The sequence below is a fragment of the Thalassophryne amazonica genome, chromosome 14, assembly GCF_902500255.1.
Source record: "Thalassophryne amazonica chromosome 14, fThaAma1.1, whole genome shotgun sequence".
NCBI lineage: Eukaryota > Metazoa > Chordata > Actinopteri > Batrachoidiformes > Batrachoididae > Thalassophryne > Thalassophryne amazonica.
This window is the reverse complement of record NC_047116.1, coordinates 7,383,392-7,406,499: the sequence shown is the minus strand read 5'-3', so window position 1 is coordinate 7,406,499 and position 23,108 is coordinate 7,383,392. Positions and strand designations below refer to the sequence as shown.

The 23,108-nt window shown below is 46.9% G+C and overlaps 1 protein-coding gene and 1 long non-coding RNA gene across 2 annotated transcripts in view; both read left to right on the top strand.

The window, feature by feature from the left end:
• The window catches only part of tgfbr2l (transforming growth factor beta receptor-like), a 33,573-nt gene extending 13,811 nt beyond the window's left edge, over positions 1 to 19,762 (top strand). Inside the window, exons 3-8 of the mRNA XM_034186653.1 lie at positions 4,724 to 4,935; positions 5,031 to 5,788; positions 6,884 to 7,021; positions 8,013 to 8,154; positions 18,677 to 18,804; positions 19,510 to 19,762. Coding sequence (XP_034042544.1) covers positions 4,724 to 4,935; positions 5,031 to 5,788; positions 6,884 to 7,021; positions 8,013 to 8,154; positions 18,677 to 18,804; positions 19,510 to 19,713 — 1,582 coding nt within the window. The 3' untranslated portion in view covers positions 19,714 to 19,762. The remainder of the gene's footprint in view (positions 1 to 4,723; positions 4,936 to 5,030; positions 5,789 to 6,883; positions 7,022 to 8,012; positions 8,155 to 18,676; positions 18,805 to 19,509) is intronic.
• Positions 19,763 to 19,783: 21 nt separating this feature from the next.
• LOC117524838 lies at positions 19,784 to 21,232 on the top strand. Its single transcript, XR_004564874.1, has 2 exons — positions 19,784 to 20,712; positions 20,755 to 21,232. It is a non-coding gene; the product is annotated as an uncharacterized LOC117524838 (long non-coding RNA).
• The last annotated feature ends 1,876 nt before the right edge of the window (positions 21,233 to 23,108 follow it).

The window sequence follows — 23,108 nt, the reverse complement described above, 5'->3', positions numbered from 1 at the left end:
CCAAAAAATGAGGTGGGCTTCATTGATAATTGGCAAAGCTTCTGGGGAAAACCTGGTCTTGTTAGGAGAGACGGCATCCATCCCACTTTAGAGGGAGCAGCTCTCATTTCTAGAAATCTGGCCAATTTTTTTGGATCCTCCAAACTGTGACTGTCTAGCGTTGGGACCAGGAGGCAGAGCTGTGGTCTTATACACCTCTCTGCAGCTTCTCTCCCCCTGCCATCCCCTTATTACCCCATCCCCGTAGAGACGGTGCCTGCTCCCAGACCACCAATAACTAGCAAAAATCTATTTAAGCATAAAAATTCAAAAAGAAAAAATAATATAGCACCTTCAACTGCACCACAGACTAAAACAGTTAAATGTGGTCTATTAAACATTAGGTCTCTTTCTTCTAAGTCCCTGTTGGTAAATGATATAATAATTGATCAACGTATTGATTTATTCTGCCTAACAGAAACCTGGTTACAGCAGGATGAATATGTTAGTTTAAATGAGTCAACACCCCCGAGTCACACTAACTGTCAGAATGCTCGTAGCACGGGCCGGGGCGGAGGATTAGCAGCAATCTTCCATTCCAGCTTATTAATTAATCAAAAACCTAGACAGAGCTTTAATTCATTTGAAAGCTTGTCTCTTAGTCTTGTCCATCCAAATTGGAAGTCCCAAAAACCAGTTTTATTTGTTATTATCTATCGTCCACCTGGTCGTTACTGTGAGTTTCTCTGTGAATTTTCAGACCTTTTGTCTGACTTAGTGCTTAGCTCAGATAAGATAATTATAGTGGGCGATTTTAACATCCACACAGATGCTGAGAATGACAGCCTCAACACTGCATTTAATCTATTATTAGACTCTATCGGCTTTGCTCAAAATGTAAATGAGTCCACCCACCACTTTAATCATATTTTGGATCTTGTTCTGACTTATGGTATGGAAATAGAAGACTTAACAGTATTCCCTGAAAACTCCCTTCTGTCTGATCATTTTTTAATAACATTTACATTTACCCTGATGGACTACCCTGCAGTGGGGAATAAGTTTCATTACACTAGAAGTCTTTCAGAAAGCGCTGTAACTAGGTTTAAGGATATGATTCCTTCTTTATGTTCTCTAATGTCATATACCAACACAGAGCAGAGTAGCTACCTAAACTCTGTAAGGGAGCTAGAGTATCTCGTCAATAGTTTTACATCCTCATTGAAGACAACTTTGGATGCTGTAGCTCCTCTGAAAAAGAGAGCTTTAAATCAGAAGTGTCTGACTCCGTGGTATAACTCACAAACTCGTAGCTTAAAGCAGATAACCCGTAAGTTGGAGAGGAAATGGCGTCTCACTAATTTAGAAGATCTTCACTTAGCCTGGAAAAAGAGTTTGTTGCTCTATAAGAAAGCCCTCCGTGAAGCTAGGACATCTTTCTACTCATCACTAATTGAAGAAAATAAGAACAACCCCAGGTTTCTTTTCAGCACTGTAGCCAGGCTGACAAAGAGTCAGAGCTCTATTGAGCTGAGTATTCCATTATCTTTAACTAGTGATGACTTCATGACTTTCTTTGCTAACAAAATTTTGACTATTAGAGAAAAAATTACTCATAACCATCCCAAAGATGTATCGTTATCTTTGGCTGCTTTCAGTGATGCCGGTATTTGGTTAGACTCTTTCTCTCCGATTGTTCTGTCTGAGTTATTTTCATTAGTTACTTCATCCAAACCATCAACATGCTTATTAGACCCCATTCCTGCCAGGCTGCTCAAGGAAGTCCTACCATTATTTAATGCTTCAATCTTAAATATGATCAATCTATCTTTGTTAGTTGGTTATGTACCACAGGCCTTTAAGGTGGCAGTAATTAAACCATTACTTAAAAAGCCATCACTTGACCCAGCTATCTTAGCTAATTATAGGCCAATCTCCAACCTTCCTTTTCTCTCAAAGATTCTTGAGAGGGTAGTTGTAAAACAGCTAACTGATCACCTGCAGAGGAATGGTCTATTTGAAGAGTTTCAGTCAGGTTTTAGAATTCATCATAGTACAGAAACAGCATTAGTGAAGGTTACAAATGATCTTCTTATGGCTTCGGACAGTGGACTTATCTCTGTGCTTGTTCTGTTGGACCTCAGTGCTGCTTTTGATACTGTTGACCATAAAATTTTATTACAGAGATTAGAGCATGTCATAGGTATTAAAGGCACTGCGCTGCGGTGGTTTGAATCATATTTGTCTAATAGATTACAGTTTGTTCATGTAAATGGGGAATCTTCTTCACAGACTAAAGTTAATTATGGAGTTCCACAAGGTTCTGTGCTAGGACCAATTTTATTCACTTTATACATGCTTCCCTTGGGCAGTATTATTAGACGGTATTGCTTAAATTTTCATTGTTACGCAGATGATACCCAGCTTTATCTATCCATGAAGCCAGAGGATACACACCAATTAGCTAAACTGCAGGATTGTCTTACAGACATAAAGACATGGATGACCTCTAATTTCCTGCTTTTAAACTCAGATAAAACTGAAGTTATTGTACTTGGCCCCACAAATCTTAGAAGCATGGTGTCTAACCAGATCGTTACTCTGGATGGCATTTCCCTGATCTCTAGTAATACTGTGAGAAATCTTGGAGTTATTTTTGATCAGGATATGTCATTCAAAGCGCATATTAAACAAATATGTAGGACTGCCTTTTTGCATTTACGCAATATCTCTAAAATCAGAAAGGTCTTGTCTCAGAGTGATGCTGAAAAACTAATTAATGCATTTATTTCCTCTAGGCTGGACTATTGTAATTCATTATTATCAGGTTGTCCTAAAAGTTCCCTAAAAAGCCTTCAGTTGGTTCAGAATGCTGCAGCTAGAGTACTGACGGGGACTAGCAGGAGAGAGCATATCTCATCCGTGTTGGCCTCTCTTCATTGGCTTCCTGTTAATTCTAGAATAGAATTTAAAATTCTTCTTCTTACTTATAAGGTTTTGAATAATCAGGTCCCATCCTATCTTAGGGACCTCGTAGTACCATATTACCCCATTAGAGCGCTTCGCTCTCAGACTGCGGGCTTACTTGTAGTTCCTAGGGTTTGTAAGAGTAGAATGGGAGGCAGAGCCTTCAGCTTTCAGGCTCCTCTCCTGTGGAACCAGCTCCCAATTCAGATCAGGGAGACAGATACCCTCTCTACTTTTAAGATTAGGCTTAAAACTTTCCTTTTCGCTAAGGCTTATAGTTAGGGCTGGATCGGGTGACCCTGGACCATCCCTTGGTTATGTTGCTTTAGACGTAGACTGTGGGGGGGTTCCCATGATGCACTGTTTCTTTCTTTTTTTGCTCCGTATGCATCACTCTGCATTTAATCATTAGTGATCGATCTCTGCCCCCCTTCTCGGCATGTCTTTTTCCTGGTTCTTTCCCTCAGCCCCAACCAGTCTCAGCAGAAGACTGCCCCTCCCTGAGCCTGGTTCTGCTGGAGGTTTCTTCCTGTTAAAAGGGAGTTTTTCCTTCCCACTGTGGCCAAGTGCTTGCTCATAGGGGGTCGTTTTGACCGTTGGGGTTTTTCATGGTTTTTGTATGGCCTTGCCTTGCAATATGGAGCGCCTTGGGGCAACTGTTTGTTGTGATTTGGCGCTATATAAGAAAAAAGTTGATTGATTGATTGATTGAATATCTCTAAAATCAGAAAGGTCTTGTCTCAGAGTGATGCTGAAAAACTAATTCATGCATTTATTTCCTCTAGGCTGGACTATTGTAATTCATTATTATGAGGTTGTCCTAAAAGTTCCCTAAAAAGCCTTCAGTTGGTTCAGAATGCTGCAGCTAGAGTACTGACGGGGACTAGCAGGAGAGAGCATATCTCACCCGTGTTGGCCTCTCTTCATTGGCTTCCTGTTAATTCTAGAATAGAATTTAAAATTCTTCTTCTTACTTATAAGGTTTTGAATAATCAGGTCCCATCTTATCTTAGGGACCTCGTATTACCATATTACCCCATTAGAGCACTTCGCTCTCAGACTGCGGGCTTACTTGTAGTTCCTAGGGTTTGTAAGAGTAGAATGGGAGGCAGAGCCTTCAGCTTTCAGGCTCCTCTCCTGTGGAACCAGCTCCCAATTCAGATCAGGGAGACAGATACCCTCTCTACTTTTAAGATTAGGCTTAAAACTTTCCTTTTCGCTAAGGCTTATAGTTAGGGCTGGATCGGGTGACCCTGGACCATCCCTTGGTTATGCTGCTTTAGACGTAGATTGTGGGGGGGTTCCCATGATGCACTGTTTCTTTCTCTTTTTGCTCCGTATGCATCACTCTGCATTTAATCATTAGTGATCGATCTCTGCCCCCCTTCACAGCATGTCTTTTTCCTGGTTTTTTCCCTCAGCCCCAACCAGTCTCAGCAGAAGACTGCCCCTCCCTGAGCCTGGTTCTGCTGGAGGTTTCTTCCTGTTAAAAGGGAGTTTTTCCTTCCCACTGTGGCCAAGTGCTTGCTCATAGGGGGTCGTTTTGACCGTTGGGGTTTTTCATAATTATTGTATGGCCTTGCCTTACAATATGGAGCGCCTTGGGGCAACTGTTTGTTGTGATTTGGCGCTATATAAAAAAAAAGTTGATTGATTGAGTTGATTTCCCTCATTATAGTCAATCCGAGTCTAGTAGACTCGGTTAAGTAAAAGGTTTTAGCGTCACTGGTTCTTCATAGGACAGCTGGTGTCTTTTCTGATGCCTTTGTTTCCGTAGGAGGAAGACCAACGAGACAATGACGGTGCAGACAATGTGTCATAATCCTGCTCTGCCTCTGGAGGGCGTAGATCCAAACCTGTTGCTGAACTTCACTTCCAGAGAATGTCATATGGTTCCCCAGCCTGCAGAAGACGGAGTCATGCTGGTCTGTGGGTGCCAGGGTGAGCATGAGTGCAACGACAAGCTCATCTTTGACAAGGGAGTCCATGGTGAGTGGATGGATGTATATTAATTAGACATTTAGATAAATGACCACATGCATGACAGGGTTGATAATCTCCGATCATGTCTCTATGTGTGACAGGTTTCTCCAAGCTCCAAAGTAAAGATGTGATTCCAGTGGTGGTCGTTAGTTTGGTTCCTCTTGTCCTTGTGGCTCTAGTTGCCACCGCCGCCTTCTATTTTTACCGCACACGCCGCCCGGGCAAACCCAGCCCTCCAACGCGGCCTGACTGGCCGGGAAAACGTGCCCCGGAGCTCTACCAGGCTTTGGATCTGCCGTGTGGAGGTTTGGGACCTAGAGGAGAGCATGGAGGAGGGATGCTAGAATGTGGCAGTGAGAATGAAAAGCTTCATACCAAGCTGCCATCGCTCCAAAATGACATTATCAATGACATGTGCAACTGGCAGAATGAATTGCCTGAACTGCTGCCAATCAAACTGGAAAACCTGGTGGGTAAGGGGCGCTTTGCAGAAGTCTGGAGGGCACATCTCCTGCAGGACGAGACAGAAGGCGTTAGCACTTACGAAGCAGTGGCGGTGAAGGTGTTTCCAGCTGAGGAGTACGCCTCGTGGAGAAACGAGTGCTCCATCTTCTCTGATCCAAAACTGGAACATGATAACATAGTTCGATTCCTCGCTGCTGAAGAACGAGGCTCACCTGGCCACGGCCACGGCCTCAGGAAGTACTGGCTGGTTTTGGCCTATCACAGCCTTGGGAACTTGCAGGACTTCCTCACAGCAAATATACTCAACTGGGATGAACTTGTTGCCATGGCGGGCAGCATAGCGAGAGGATTAGCTCATCTCCACAGTGACACAACACCCAAAGGGATACCCAAGGTAAAACACCTACATATAAAGATTTTCCAACATGAGGTAAACTGGGTGATGCCCAGAGTTAAATGTGATGTTCTCAATGAATATCAGTGTGGATATCAGCTTGTACCATCAAGAAACTGTAAATGTGGGCAATAGGTCACAAAAAAAAAAGCATTAAAAAAAAACATTAAATTATGCTGAATTAAGATAACAGTATAATTAAAGGTGATTAATGGTGTATGTCAACAGAATCATATGCTTTATTTTTGTAAATTGAATAAAACTGGATCTGGTTTGTTAGCTATTTGAAAGTATGACATATATTTGTCAACTTTAAAAGCAGTTTGAACCTCAGATATACTGCATCTAATAATATAAATAGGTTAGGACTAGTGGACCCTGGGACCATTGTATCCTAGGACCAGTGTATCCTAGGACTAGTGGACCCTCCCTGTCAACGAGGAAGGACATCTTGGCTGTGGAGCCCCTTACCTCACGGAATGTTTTGAGCCTTACGCTTCCTGTGGTCTCAGGGTCCCGGCTTATTGTGCGCTAAGAAAGGGTCAGCTGGTGGTGGCGCCTTTGCTTGTTGTGGCTCAGCTTTGTGGAGTAATTTGCCTGTTGAAGTTTTAAAATCACGATTAAACTTCACATTTTTTCAGCTTTCTACAATAAGCTCAGTTTTATTTTTAAGACGGTGGGGTGCTGAATTTTCCTGCCCATGATTTGTTTTTTTCTTTGTTCTTTATCTGTTTCCAGATGTGCTGAAAAGTTTTTCTCTTTTTATGTATTTTTATATTATATTATAAAGCAAGTTGAATTATCTGAAAGAGCAGTTAATTTTTCTTTTTTCTTTTTTGTCTTCTTTTTTGCTTTTGCATTTTTCTTTTTTGTTATTATGGATTAGTATCATGTTACTTATTGATATATAATAATTATTATTAATATATAATAATCCTTCAGTTGTGCACATTTAGTCCTGTTTTATTTAAGTCTTTTGTACCACATCGACTATTTTAATAGAATTATTTTGTAAATTTCTCAACATGAAAAAGATTTGAGTCGTAGGGTGAATTAGCTGATTGTTGTTTTTGCTGGTTGCTTTTGTTGCTGTAGGTTCCAGTTGCCCATCGGGACCTGAAGAGCAGTAACATTGTAGTAAAGAGCAGAAAAGAGTGCGCTTTGTGTGACTTTGGTCTGGCGTTACACCTGGATCTCTCCCTTACTGCAGACGACTATGCTAACAGTGGACAGGTAAACTGTTAGCGGAAAACATCAAAACAGAAAGTTGTATAAAGTCACAGGTTTAAAGTCCCTCAATAATTACTCATACAGGCACACTATAATAACTCAGAAGAGTACCGATATATTGTTCCTCAAATTAGTTTCCAACTTTTAATCTAGTTAGCAGCTAAGACAGCTAGTGCAGTCGCTAACCTATCCCAATTACTGTGGCTAGCTGCCATGACTAGCTAGCCTGTAGCTAGCTAGAAAACATACTTTTTCAGATAATTTTATAAACTCACCAGTTTCTTGAATTTACAGATTAAAAAGAACAACCTGCGCTATCACTTTGGACATTTTTGCTCAAGCGGTAACATCTTCCATAAAGTACATTGTTAATGTGAGGCAGACTGTTAGCCTTCTGTTAAAGTGCAGCCGGTTAGATTAACTTTTAAGACAATTTAGAAACCCAAAGGAGTGCATTTTTTCCTCTTGTGAGCACTTAAAATAATAAATAAATAAATACATTTTGTGTGTTACAGCTGCATTAATCATAATATGGTACGTACGGGCTTTATCACATTCTGGTGCAGTAAAATTGTCAGGATGTGTATCTGATTATTGAAACCTTTTGTGTTACATTGTAATTTTCCCCCTATAATTAGTGGCATTTGTAGGATTAATGGAGTGAGTAGTGGGTCTCCAAAATTTCCATGAGTAATGCCATAAATGCAGATGTTCGGTTTTGAAATTAGATGGAAGTGATGACCAGTGAACATTCTGTTTTAGGTTGTTTTAGCATCTTCTAACCCTAAACCGCATTATGTCCATAACGTAAAGAAATAAAGACACAGGCACTGATTGATTGCATGTTGACGAAATACTGGCATTTAGAGGTGACCCTGTACCACTGATCACAGGAACTTGGTCGCCACTAGAGGCCACTGTTGCTTGCTTTGTAACACAAAAATGGCACCTTTAAAACGTTTAATATGGACATTTGTTGTACAATCTTGTCCAGGTTGGGACAGCTCGCTACATGGCTCCAGAGGTACTTGAGTCCAGGGTGAACCTAGAGGACCTTGAGGCTTTTAAACAGATGGATGTTTATTCCATGGCTCTGGTTTTCTGGGAGATGGCTTCTCGCTGCGCCGCAGTCGGAGGTTAGATCTGTTAGTGTGTTTCTGTGTCTCACTGCACACGCCTTTAGATCAGGTATCAAGGCCATGCTTTACTAATTGGTTCTCTACTTTGAAAATACCTTTTTTTTTTAGTTGGTACAGAAGGTTTTCTGGTCACCAAAGAGTCAATGGGTTTGATACCTGATTGCACCTGACTGAGCTGCATAAGACTGAACCCAGTGTTACAGACACATATGGGTCACAGTGTTGTGAAAGTGTAGTGACACAGACCCACAACAGGGGGCGTAAATGAACGGACAATGGATAGCCAAAATATAACAGTTTAATGTTGCGAATTGTGCACAACGGAATACAGACAAATGCAGTTTGAGAATGACAGTCAATTATACGAAAAGTGGCATGTGGGCAGGCTCGAGGATAGAAGACTGTCTGTCCAGAGAAGAGCCGGGTCCCCACACGACTTCCACCGCCAACGGATCTGAAGAACACCGGAGCCGCCAAGTCCTGGGTCCCCAGGTGGCCACCGTCAAGCTGTCAGACCTGGTACTGTTGGCAGGAAGCAGAGACAGTTAATGGTGGGTGTGTGGATACACACCCAGTAAATCCTCAGACACTGATACAGTTCCTTCTGTGGAAGAATCTCCACCTCCGACACAAAAACACAGAAACGTGCAGAGACCGACTGTTACTTCTCTGGATTGGAAAGAGGAGTGAAGGCCGTCACTCTTCAACGTCCAAAACCCAGCTCCCAGCTGACTGAAGATAACAGGTACTCCTGCAAAGGTGTCAAAGAAAGACAATGAGAAGTGCGTTGAGCACAGACACAGCTGAGAGTTTTACCTAAGCGGTAGATGATATCTCGGCAGCGAGGTGGAGTTGCTGCCCGGCTTTTATGGTGCTGTGGTGATGATGAGTGACAGCTGGTGCTGTTGATGAGTGACAGCTGTCACTCCCGGTTGCTCCGGCACCCTCTCGTGCCTGAAGCCCGCACTTCAGGCAGGGCGCCCTCTGGTGGTGGACCAGCAGTACCTCCTCTTCAGCGGCCCACACAACAGGACCCCCCCCCTCAACGGGCGCCTCCTGGCGCCCGACCAGGCTTGTCGGGGTGTTGGGTGTAGAAGTCGGCCAGGAGGGCCGGGTCCAGGATGAAGCTCCTCTTCACCCAGGAGCATTCCTCAGGTCCATACCCCTCCCAGTCCACCAAGTACTGGAACCCCTGGCCCTTCTGACGGACGTCCAGGAGCCGGCGTACTGCCCATGCCAGCTCTCCGTTGATGATCCGGGCAGGAGGCGGCGCTGGTCCGGGGGTGCAGAGCGGTGAAGTGTGGTAGGGCTTAATCCGAGACACATGAAAGACAGGATGGATCCGGAGTGAAGCTGGTAGCTTCAGCTTCACTGCGGCTGGACTGAGGACTTTAGGCATGGGGAACGGTCCAATAAATCTGTCCTTAAGTTTTTGGGATTCCACTTGCAGTGGGATGTCTTTGGTGGATAGCCAAACCTCCAGCCCGGGCTGGTATACAGGGGCCGGGAAATGCCGGCGGTCTGCATGGGCCTTGGCCCTCATCCGGGCTTTCAGCAGGGCAGAGCGGGCGGTACGCCACACCCGACGGCACCTCCTGAGGTGGGCCTGGACCGAGGGCACCCCAACCTCTCCCTCCATGAGCGGATACAATGGGGGCTGGTACCCCAACCAGACCTCAAATGGGGAGAGGCCAGTGGCAGATGAAATTTGGCTATTGTGAGCGTACTCGATCCAGGCCAGATGGTTGCTCCAGGCCATCGGGTGCACGGAGGTCATGCAGCGGAGAGCCTGCTCCAAATCCTGGTTGGTCCGCTCTGCCTGTCCGTTCGTCTGGGGATGGTACCCGGACGAGAGGCTTACGGTGGCCCCCAGTTCCCCACAGAAACTCTTCCAGACTTGCGAGGAGAACTGGGGACCACGGTCGGTGACAACGTCAGATGGAATCCCATGCAGACGTACGACATGGTGGACCAGGAGGTCTGCTGTCTCCTGGGCCGTCGGGAGCTTCGGGAGGGCCACAAAGTGGGCCGCCTTGGAGAACCGGTCCACTATCGTGAAGATGGTGGTCATGCCCTGGGACGGCGGGAGGCCCGTGACGAAGTCCAGGCCAATGTGGGACCAGGGGCGGTGAGGCACAGGTAACAGCTGGAGGAGTCCCTGTGCCCGTTGGTGGTCAGCTTTTCCCCTGGCGCAGGTGGTGCAGGCCTGGACGTACTCCCGGACGTCGGCTTCCATAGACGCTCACCAGAAGCGCTGCCGGACCACTGCCATGGTCCTTCGCACCCCTGGGTGACAGGAGAGCTTGGAACCGTGACAGAAGTCCAAGACCACAACTCTGGCTTCTGGTGGGACGTATAACTTGTCCTTCGGGCCAGTTCCCGGGTCCGGGTTCCGTGCCAGAGCCTCCCGGACGGTCTTCTCCACGTCCCAGGTGAGGGTGGCCACGACATTGGACTCGGGGATGATGGTTTCCGTAGGATCTGACAGCTCGGCTTTGACTTCCTCTTCGTGAACCCGGGACAAGGCGTCAGATCTTTGGTTCTTGGTCCCGGGGCGGTAGGTGATTTGGAAGTCAAAACGCCCGAAGAACAATGACCAGCGGGCTTGCCTGGGGTTCAGACACTTGGCGGTCCGGATGTACTCCACGTTCCGATGGTCCGTGAAAACCGTGAATGGAACCGCAGCTCCCTCCAACAGGTGTCTCCACTCCTCAAGAGCCTCTTTCACCGCAAGGAGTTCTCGATTGCCCACGTCATAGTTTCGCTCAGTCTGGGTCAACCTGCGGGAAAAATAGGCACAGGGGTGGAGGACCTTTTCGGACTCCCTGCTCTGGGACAGCACGGCTCCTATCCCTGAGTCAGAGGCATCCACTTCAACAATAAACTGGCGGTTAGGATCGGGCTGCACCAGGACTGGCGCAGTCGAGAACCGGCATTTCAACTCCCTAAATGCGGCTTCGCACCGATCCGACCAGGTGAAGGGGACTTTGGAGGAGGTCAGGGCTGTCAAGGGACTAACCACCTGACTGTAATCCTTAATAAACCTCCTGTAGAAATTTGCAAAGCCGAGGAACTGTTGCAGTTTCCTACGGCTTGTTGGTTGGGGCCAATCTCTCACCGCCGCAACCTTGGCCGGATCAGGGGCGACGGAGTTGGAGGAGATTATAAACCCCAGGAAGGACAAAGAAGTGCGGTGGAACTCGCACTTCTCGCCCTTCACAAACAGCCGGTTCTCCAACAACCGCTGCAGGACCTGACGTACATGCTTGACATGAGTCTCAGGATCCAGGGAGAAGATGAGAATATCGTCTAGATATACGACGATGAACCGATGCAGGAAGTCCCGCAAGACGTCATTTACCAATGCTTGGAACATCGCAGGGGCGTTTGTGAGGCCGAATGGCATAACCAGGTACTCAAAATGACCTAACGGGGTGTTGAATGCCGTCTTCCATTCGTCTCCCTTCCGGATCCGAACCAGGTGGTACGCATTACGAAGATCAAGTTTTGTAAATATTTTGGCTCCATGCAGGGGCATGAACACTGAATCCAACAGGGGCAACGGGTATCGGTTGCGAACTGTAATCTCGTTCAGCCCCCTGTAATCAATGCATGGACGGAGTCCGCCGTCTTTCTTGCCCACAAAAAAAGAAACCAGCACCCATCGGGGAGGTGGAGTTCCGGATCAGCCCGGCAGCTAACGAGTCCTGGATGTAGGTCTCCATTGATTCGCGCTCTGGACATGAGAGGTTGTACAGCCTGCTGGACGGGTACTTGACGCCCGGGATCAAATCAATGGCGCAATCATACGGACGGTGTGGGGGAAGAGTGAGTGCCAGATCTTTGCTGAAGACATCAGCAAGATCATGGTACTCCTCAGGCACTGCCATCAGATTGGGGGGGACTTTAACCAACTCATTAGCGGTCATACCGGGGGGAACCAAGGATCATAAACACTCCCGGTGGCAGGTTTTGCTTCACTGAGCCACAACCCCAGACGGCCAATCAATCCGGGGATTGTGTTTTATCATCCATGGGAAGCCCAAAATAACGCAGGAGGTAGAAGGTGTTACAAAAAACACAATCTCCTCCCAATGATTCCCAGACACATCCAATGTTACTGGCTGTGTCTTGTGTGTGATTAAAGGGAGAAGGGTGCCATCTAGTGCCCGTACCTTCAATGGTGAAGGAAGGGCCACTAGAGGGAGCCCCACTTCCTTTGCCCATCTGCTGTCCAGCAGATTCCCTTCCGACCCCGTGTCCACCAGTGCTGGGGCGTGAAGGGTTAGATCCCCACTCAGGATCGTAACTGGGAGTTGTGCAGATTTACGTGCGCACCCCTCATGCGTATTATGACCCACCCTTAGCCCAGTCTCTAAGGGCGAGTGTTGTCGTTTTGGCCGTTTGTGGCAGTTTTTCTGTATATGCTCTTTTGAGCTGCAGAGAAAACACTCCCCACGGGCCAGCCTCCTCAATCTGTCATCTGATCTAATTTTGGCCCTGCTCGTTTCCCTAACAACGTCAGCAGGGGGAGCTGTTGCCACACAGAGCCCTCTGGCTGTGGAGCGTGGGGAAGACGACTCCCTTTCGGACCCGGAAGGAAGAGGGACGGCTCGTGCCTGACCACGCCCTTCACCCCGCTCCTGTCGACATTCTGCTAATCGGTTGTCTAACCGTACTACCAGGTCGATAAGGCCGTCTAAATCCTGCGGCTCGTCCTTAGCCACCAGGTGCTCCTTAAGGACCAGAGACAGTCCATTTACAAAGGCGGCGCGGAGTGCAACAGTATTCCAGCCGGCCCTCGCTGCCGCGATTCGGAAGGCGACTGCATATTCGGCTGCACTCCGACGCCCCTGTCTCATAGACAGCAGCACACTCAAAGCGGTCTCGCCTCTATGTGGGTGATCGAACACCAGTCTGAACTCCCTCACAAACTCAGTATATATCGTTAGGAGCCGTGCATTCTGCTCCCAGAGCGCCGTAGCCCAGGCGCGTGCCTCACCTCGAAGTAGGGTTGTCACCTGTGTCTGACAAAAATCCTGAACATTTTGACCATCGGATCGACCTTTTTGTTTGTAAGCAACGGCACCCTTGACCTTCATATTAATGATTGACCTTTGGTTGACTTATCCAGAGCAGTTCCAAAATTCAACTACATATGTGTAGTTTTGTCCAAATTGGACTGAAAATAAATTTCTTGACCCAAGGAACTTGACCTTCACATGAATGGCTGACCTTTTGTTTACCTTTCCAGGACAATTCCCAAATCAATCTACATAATGTATGTGAGTCAAGATTGGTCCAAATCACACTAAATCTCAAATTCCTCCCAGTCCACCAAGTACTGGAACCCCTGGCCCTTCTGATGGACGTCCAGGAGCCGGCGTACTGCCCATGCCAGCTCTCCGTTGATGATCCGGGCAGGAGGCGGCGCTGGTCTGGGGGTGCAGAGCGGTGAAGTGTGGTAGGGCTTAATCCGAGACACATGAAAGACAGGATGGATCCGGAGTGAAGCTGGTAGCTTCAGCTTCACTGCGGCTGGACTGAGGACTTTAGGCATGGGGAACGGTCCAATAAATCTGTCCTTAAGTTTTTGGGATTCCACTTGCAGTGGGATGTCTTTGGTGGATAGCCAAACCTCCAGCCCGGGCTGGTATACAGGGGCCGGGGAACGCCGGCGGTCTGCATGGGCCTTGGCCCTCATCCGGGCTTTCAGCAGGGCAGAGCGGGCGGTACGCCACACCCGACGGCACCTCCTGAGGTGGGCTTGGACCGAGGGCACCCCAACCTCTCCCTCCATGAGCGGATACAATGGGGGCTGGTACCCCAACCAGACCTCAAATGGGGAGAGGCCAGTGGCAGATGAAACTTGGCTATTGTGAGCGTACTCGATCCAGGCCAGATGGTTGCTCCAGGCCATCGGGTGCACGGAGGTCATGCAGCGGAGAGCCTGCTCCAAATCCTGGTTGGTCCGCTCTGCCTGTCCGTTCGTCTGGGGATGGTACCCGGACGAGAGGCTTACGGTGGCCCCCAGTTCCCCACAGAAACTCTTCCAGACTTGTGAGGAGAACTGGGGACCACGGTCGGTGACAACGTCAGATGGAATCCCATGCAGACGTACGACATGGTGGACCAGGAGGTCTGCTGTCTCCTGGGCCGTCGGGAGCTTCGGGAGGGCCACAAAGTGGGCCGCCTTGGAGAACCGGTCCACTATCGTGAAGATGGTGGTCATGCCCTGGGACGGCGGGAGGCCCGTGACGAAGTCCAGGCCGATGTGGGACCAGGGGCGGTGAGGCACAGGTAACAGCTGGAGGAGTCCCTGTGCCCGTTGGTGGTCAGCTTTTCCCCTGGCGCAGGTGGTGCAGGCCTGGACGTACTCCCGGACGTCGGCTTCCATAGACGCTCACCAGAAGCGCTGCCGGACCACTGCCACGGTCCTTCGCACCCCTGGGTGACAGGAGAGCTTGGAACCATGACAGAAGTCCAAGACCACAACTCTGGCTTCTGGTGGGACGTATAACTTGTCCTTCGGGCCAGTTCCCGGGTCCGGGTTCCGTGCCAGGGCCTCCCGGACGGTCTTCTCCACGTCCCAGGTGAGGGTGGCCACGACATTGGACTCGGGGATGATGGTTTCCGTAGGATCTGACAGCTCGGCTTTGACTTCCTCTTCGTGAACCCGGGACAAGGCGTCAGATCTTTGGTTCTTGGTCCCGGGGCGGTAGGTGATTTGGAAGTCAAAACGCCCGAAGAACAATGACCAGCGGGCTTGCCTGGGGTTCAGACACTTGGCGGTCCGGATGTACTCCACGTTCCGATGGTCCGTGAAAACTGTGAATGGAACCGCAGCTCCCTCCAACAGGTGTCTCCACTCCTCAAGAGCCTCTTTCACCCCAAGGAGTTCTCGATTGCCCACGTCATAGTTTCGCTCAGTCGGGGTCAACCTGCGGGAAAAATAGGCACAGGGGTGGAGGACCTTTTTGGACTCCCTGCTCTGGGACAGCACGGCTCCTATCCCTGAGTCAGAGGCATCCACTTCAACAATAAACTGGCGGTTAGGATCGGGCTGCACCAGGACTGGCGCAGTCGAGAACCGGCGTTTCAACTCCCTAAATGCGGCTTCGCACCGATCCGACCAGGTGAAGGGGACTTTGGAGGAGGTCAGGGCTGTCAAGGGACTAACCACCTGACTGTAATCCTTAATAAACCTCCTGTAGAAATTTGCAAAGCCGAGGAACTGTTGCAGTTTCCTACGGCTTGTTGGTTGGGGCCAATCTCTCACCGCCGCAACCTTGGCCGGATCAGGGGCGACGGAGTTGGAGGAGATTATAAACCCCAGGAAGGACAAAGAAGTGCGGTGGAACTCGCACTTCTCGCCCTTCACAAACAGCCGGTTCGCCAACAACCGCTGCAGGACCTGACGTACATGCTTGACATGAGTCTCAGGATCCAGGGAGAAGATGAGAATATCGTCTAGATATACGACGATGAACCGATGCAGGAAGTCCCGCAAGACGTCATTTACCAATGCTTGGAACATCGCAGGGGTGTTTGTGAGGCCGAATGGCATAACCAGGTACTCAAAATGACCTAACGGGGTGTTGAATGCCGTCTTCCATTCGTCTCCCTTCCGGATCCGAACCAGGTGGTACGCATTACGAAGATCAAGTTTTGTAAATATTTTGGCTCCATGCAGGGGCATGAACACTGAATCCAACAGGGGCAACGGGTATCGGTTGCGAACTGTGATCTCGTTCAGCCCCCTGTAATCAATGCATGGACGGAGTCCGCCGTCTTTCTTGCCCACAAAAAAAGAAACCAGCACCCATCGGGGAGGTGGAGTTCCGGATCAGCCCGGCAGCTAACGAGTCCTGGATGTAGGTCTCCATTGATTCGTGCTCTGGACATGAGAGGTTGTACAGCCTGCTGGACGGGTACTTGACGCCCGGGATCAAATCAATGGCGCAATCATACGGACGGTGTGGGGGAAGAGTGAGTGCCAGATCTTTGCTGAAGACATCAGCAAGATCATGGTACTCCTCAGGCACTGCCATCAGATTGGGGGGGACTTTAACCAACTCATTAGCGGTCATACCGGGGGGAACCAAGGATCATAAACACTCCCGGTGGCAGGTTTTGCTTCACTGAGCCACAACCCCAGACGGCCAATCAATCCGGGGATTGTGTTTTATCATCCATGGGAAGCCCAAAATAACGCAGGAGGTAGAAGGTGTTACAAAAAACACAATCTCCTCCCAAAGATTCCCAGACACATCCAATGTTACTGGCTGTGTCTTGTGTGTGATTAAAGGGAGAAGGGTGCCATCTAGTGCCCGTACCTTCAATGGTGAAGGAAGGGCCACTAGAGGGAGCCCCACTTCCTTTGCCCATCTGCTGTCCAGCAGATTCCCTTCCGACCCCGTGTCCACCAGTGCTGGCGCGTGAAGGGTTAGATCCCCACTCAGGATCGTAACTGGGAGTTGTGCAGATTTACGTGCGCACCCCTCATGCGTATTATGACCCACCCTTAGCCTAGTCTCTAAGGGCGAGTGTTGTCGTTTTGGCCGTTTGTGGCAGTTTTTCTGTATATGCTCTTTTGAGCTGCAGAGAAAACACTCCCCATGGGCCAGCCTCCTCAATCTGTCATCTGATCTAATTTTGGCCCTGCTCGTTTCCCTAACAACGTCAGCAGGGGGAGCTGTTGCCACACGGAGCCCTCTGGCTGTGGAGCGTGGGGAAGACGACTCCCTTTCGGACCCGGAAGGAAGAGGGACAGCTCGTGCCTGACCACGCCCTTCACCCCGCTCCTGTCGACATTCTGCTAATCGGTTGTCTAACCGTACTACCAGGTCGATAAGGCCGTCTAAATCCTGCGGCTCATCCTTAGCCACCAGGTGCTCCTTAAGGACCAGAGACAGTCCATTTACAAAGGCGGCACGGAGTGCAACAGTATTCCAGCCGGCCCTTGCTGCCGCGATTCGGAAGGCGACTGCATATTCGGCTGCACTCCGACGCCCCTGTCTCATAGACAGCAGCACACTCAAAGCGGTCTCGCCTCTATGTGGGTGATCGAACACCAGTCTGAACTCCCTCACAAACTCAGTATATATCATTAGGAGCCGTGCATTCTGCTCCCAGAGCGCCGTAGCCCAGGCGCGTGCCTCACCTCGAAGTAGGGTTGTCACCTGTGTCTGACAAAAATCCTGAACATTTTGACCATCGGATCGACCTTTTTGTTTGTAAGCAACGGCACCCTTCGCACATCTAACTCAAGACAAAAATCGCCCGGAAATTGTATTGCTCTAATTAGTAAAAATTACACTTTTGCTAGTTATTTGTTTAGTTAATTGCTTTACATAATAGCAGGTCTTTATTATTTTGGTTTATTTCCAACAGTTTTTAGTTGTGGACACCTGGGGGCAGTAGTGGGCACAGGTAAAAGGAGAATAAATAGTTAAGTTCTGTTTGTTTGCTTATGTGGAATAAAAACAAATAATGTAAATTTTCACCGTCTGTAAGAATACCTGAATGTAGCAATGTAAGGTGTAGTGTCAAACAGCTTACCTGATTGCTGATTGCGCCCTGCCTGATCGCTCAGGCAGGGCGCCCTCTGGTGGTGGGCCAGCAGTACCTCCTCTTCAGCGGTCCACACAACACACAGATTCTAAAAGCTGAGATTGTTCTGAACATTTTGATATACAAAAATTGGGCACTATACTCAAAAAACGTACTTTAAAATGGGTATTACTAAAAGTGTAGTAAAATTGAGAAAATACTCTTGGACCCCAGAGGGCTAATTTTGGGGAACATTTCATCTACTGACCCCACACATCATGGGGAAAGAGAAATTACACTTCTCTTCAGAATTTATATCCAGACTGATTTGACTGAACACTAAAACTGGACAAGCTTAGCTTAGTTAACGTACTAATTAATCGTTAATAAACCTGTGATGGAGTTGTGTCCTGACTCCTGTCTAGGTGGAGTCTTAGACACTTATGTGCTTCCCCCTATGTATCCAGGGATAAGTACCACCCAATGGTCGTCAGACCCTGTATAGTTCTTCCTTAACATGACCAAAGTGGATACCATACTGCTCTATGGAGATAATAATTTGGGGAATAATGAAGAAGTGGAGACATACCTCATTGGATGCCTCAAACAAACATTTGGGGCTGTTAAATATCATGTTCAGCACACAACCAGTCAAGGGCAGCCAATGGACCCAACTTTTAACAATGCACTAATTCTTGCTAGAGCTGAGGTAGAGTTGCTCATTAACTGAAAGGTTGATTTGTGAGTGTTGCTGGATGTGAAAGTGTTTCGTTACAAACCTCTGAATCCCAAACCTGCTCAACTTTGGGCCAGATGACCTACACACATAGACGACACAGGAACACGGTATAAATATGTAGAAGTGGGAGTGAACTTGGACACCTTTGAACTCAAACGAGAGAAAAAGTTAGTAAAATGTGTGTAAATACTAATAACTGTCAACATAATAACTTGTGTGTTGGTGCAGAGGTGAAGAGCTACGAGCCAGCTTTTGGCTCAAAGGTTTGTGAGCAGCCCTGTGTGGACAGTATGAGAGACCTGGTTCTGAGGGACCGAGGACGACCAGACATCCCCTCCGCGTGGACCCAACACCAGGTCAGAATCACTCATCTTCAGCTCGTATTCCCGGAATATGTCAATTTGTGGCTCGTACATAACATTTGTACCAATGTACTGTTCCTCCACACCAGCAGATGGCGTTTGTGAGTCACAGAGGGAGATAACGGTAGAAGAAGGACAGATAATTACATGTTTAGGCAAAGTGCTAAAAAAAAAAAGAAAAAAAAAAAGATAAACTAGGGAACAGAAGTTCACCAAACAACATGTGGTTCTCTCTTCCTGGATCAGAGTTAGAGGATTTAGAGGATCTGAGGCAGAATAAGCCACACCCACTCATGATGTCATCACAAATCCCACTTCAGATCCAGCTCAGTTCTGGTTCTGGATGGGCGACAAATTTTCAAGTTCAAATACACATGTGCTCACCTTAAAAATGAACTTAAATGGAATAAAATAAATTAAGTTAAATAATAGAAATTATTTTGAAATTATCTTGTTGTATAAGTAATTGTATTTTTTTCTGTATGTTTTCTCTGAAAATGGCTCAAAATCCAAATATGCAGACTGTAAGAAGTGTTCACATTGTCTTGCTTTTAAATGATTTTAATTTTTTAATTTTTGTGACTTCAAATCAAAATAAAAGAATCTCTTTCATCTCAAAGTAACATAAATCTGCACAACATGATCTCAAAACAAAAGCAATAATAAATATGGAACTGATGTGAGTTTTGGCTCCTTCAGGGGATGAGTGTTTTCTGCTCCACCGTCACGGAGTGCTGGGATCACGACCCCGAGGCCCGGCTGACGGCGCACTGTGTGGTGGAACGCCTGAGCAGCCTGCAGCAGGAGGAGGAGGAGGAGCAAAGACGGCAGGAGGACGGAGGAGGTGATGCACAGGAGGAGGTGGAGAGGAGAGACGCTGACAAAGAAGCGGAGCGAGGGTGAGAAAAGGACTCGGACACGACGGGCAGTGGTCAGGTTCACAGTGATGCTCCTCCCCTTCAGCCCGCCTCCTTTGCTGATTCTTCACTTTCATCTTCCTCCTCCTCCTTTGAGGTGCCTCAGCTGGATGTAAAGAGGAGGAGGTTCAGAGGTATCCCATGATCCTCTGCTTGAATCCAGCTCTTTGATTTGAGCGTTGGTCATCGTCTTCCTCTCCGTTCTGCTGGCTGAGTGCACACTGCGTCTTTGTTCTGGGTCCAGTTATCCTCTGGTCCAGTTCTGACAGGATCCACTTAAACCTCAGGTATCTTGTGGTCCAGATCTGATCTGTGGTTGGATCCAGGTCTGCTGTCTGGACTGTTTAAATGTTTGCAGAAGTCTCCAAACGTGGAGAAGAATCATTTCAGTTTTGTAGGAAAGGTGTTACGAGCTCACGCAGCGGACAGGATCATTGCTAAGCTAACGGTTTTCTCTTTGGAACATCCTGATCGGTCAAGTGAAGCCTGAGAAGAATGTTATGGACTCTGAATCTTCTCACCGGCGCCACCCAGTCGAGGCTAATGTGCATATAATAAACACAGCGTCCTTATGCTAGCTCTGCTGGCAGAGATTTTTTTTTTCTGTTTTTTTTTTTAATGTTCATTTTCGTTGGAGCTGGTCTCTTGTTTGTTACCATTTTAGTTGTTAATATGTACTGTGATTATATATTGTAACTGAGTATCAGAAAAAGAGATTTTTTTTGAGCTATGGAAGTTATATTAGCGGCTGAGAGGTAAAATAGGCTAATGTGTGGTCATTTTGAGTTATTGCCCATCAAAGTTCAGGAAATTTTAGATGTTTTTATCAAAGCATAAACAATAAGTCATATGTAATCATATATAGTCAAACTTAACCCTACTGGAAATATTACAACAGCATCAGGCAACAGTAGCCGATGCTATGAAGACGTTAACGGCTATGATAGATAGCTAGGTTATGTGTAGCATCAGTTAGGATGGGGGGGTTGGCTGATTTAGTATACAGTTTCATGGTCAGCAACACGAGTCATTGCCTGGTGGAAATTTGACCTTTGGTCAAATGACCTTGACCTTCATATTAATGATTGACCTTTGGTTGACTTATCCAGAGCAGTTCCAAAATTCAACTACATATGTGTAGTTTTGTCCAAATTGGACTGAAAATAAATTTCTTGACCCAAGGAACTTGACCTTCACATGAATGACTGACCTTTTGTTTACCTTTCCAGGACAATTCCCAAATCAATCTACATAATGTATGTGAGTCAAGATTGGTCCAAATCACACTAAATCTCAAATTCCTTGACACCAGTGACCTTGACTTTTGCCACAATGATCCCATTAAAGTCAGTTACAGGGTTGACCTTCATCCACACACCACGTTTGGTGGAAATCAGCCGAAGGACCTGGGACAACAGGGAAACAGGCAAACGTTGTTCCTAAAATTTACATTTTGTGTGATCTTCCTCTTTAACCCCTCAGCAGTGTGTTTCTGATTTTCTGCCCCAGAAACCCCTGAAGAATTCCATCAAACTTCAAACTGCTAAAGGGCTTTTTGTTCCAGATATTCAAAATTCTGTCACGTCAGCCTGGAAGCACCATGAAAATAAGAATCATCTCTGAATTGACATTCACTTTGTAATAAAGTTTATTTTCCTCTAAGTTATTGATGACTCCTGAATCTGACTTTCTCACAGTGACAACATTCAAAAATGTGATAAATTTTCAGATGATTCAGTGAAATGTGCAGATGACAGTGTCTGACTGAAGGAGATTTGATGTACTGTTAAAACAGAAAATACTGTAATGAGACACGAGACAAACAAGTAGAGATGTTGACATGGTGATGTGTGACAGTACATGACAGAGATATGTAACATTACACGATGTGGAGATGTGAGACGATACATGACAGAGATATGTAACATTACATGACATGGCGATGTGCAACATTATACAACATGGCAATGTGTGACACTTCATGACAGAGATATGTAGCATTACATGACAAGGAGATGTGCAACAGTACATGACAGAGATATGTAACATTACACGATGTGGAGATGTGAGAGTACATGACAGAGATATGTAACATTACACGATGTGGAGATGTGAGAGTACATGACAGAGATATGTAACATTACATGTCATGGAGATGTGCAACAGTACATGACAGAGATATGTAACATTACACGATGTGGAGATGGTAAATGGTAAATGGACTGCATTTATATAGCGCTTTTCCATCTGCATTAGATGCTCAAAGCGCTTTACAGTTATGCCTCACATTCACCCCGATGTCAGGGTGCTGCCATACAAGGCGCTCACTACACACTACACACCGGGAGCAATAGGGGATTAAAGGCCTTGCCCAAGGGCCCTTAGTGACTTTCCAGTCTGGCGGGGATATGAACCCATGATCTTCTGGACTCAAGTCCAACACCTTAACCACTAGACCATCACCTCCCCAGATGTGAGACAGTACATGACAGAGATATGTAACAATATACGACGTGGAGATGTGAGACGATACATGACAGAGATATGTAACATTACATGGCATGGCGATGTGCAACATTACACAACATGGCAATGTGTGACACTTCATGACAGAGATATGTAGCATTACATGACATGGAGATGTGTGACAGTACAAGACAGAGATAAGTAGCATTTCAAAACATAGAGATGTGAGACAGTACATGACAGAGATATATAATATTACATGACATGGCGATGTGCGACAGTACATGACAGAGAGACAGTGATATGTAACATTACATGACATGGCGATGTGCAACATTACACAACATGGCGATGTGTGACACTTCATGACAGAGATATGTAACATTACACAACATAGAGATGTGAGACAGTACATGACAGAGAGACAGTGATATGTAACATTACATGACATGGCGATGTGCAACATTACACAACATGGCGATGTGTGACACTTCATGACAGAGATATGTAACATTACACAACATAGAGATGTGAGACAGTACATGACAGAGAGACAGGGATGTAACATTACATGACATGGCGATGTGCAACATTACACAACATGGCGATGTGTGACACTTCATGACAGAGATATGTACGTAACATTACACAACGTGGAGATGTGAGACAGTACATGACAGAGATATGTAGCATTACATGACATGGCAATGGGCGACAGTACAAGACAGAGATATGTAACACTACATGACATGGCGATGGGCGACAGTACATGACAGAGATATGTAACATTACACGACATGGTGATGGGCGACAGTACATGACAGAGATATGTAACACTACATGACATGGAGATGTGCGACAGTACAAGACAGAGATATGTAACACTACATGACATGGCGATGTGTGACACTTCAT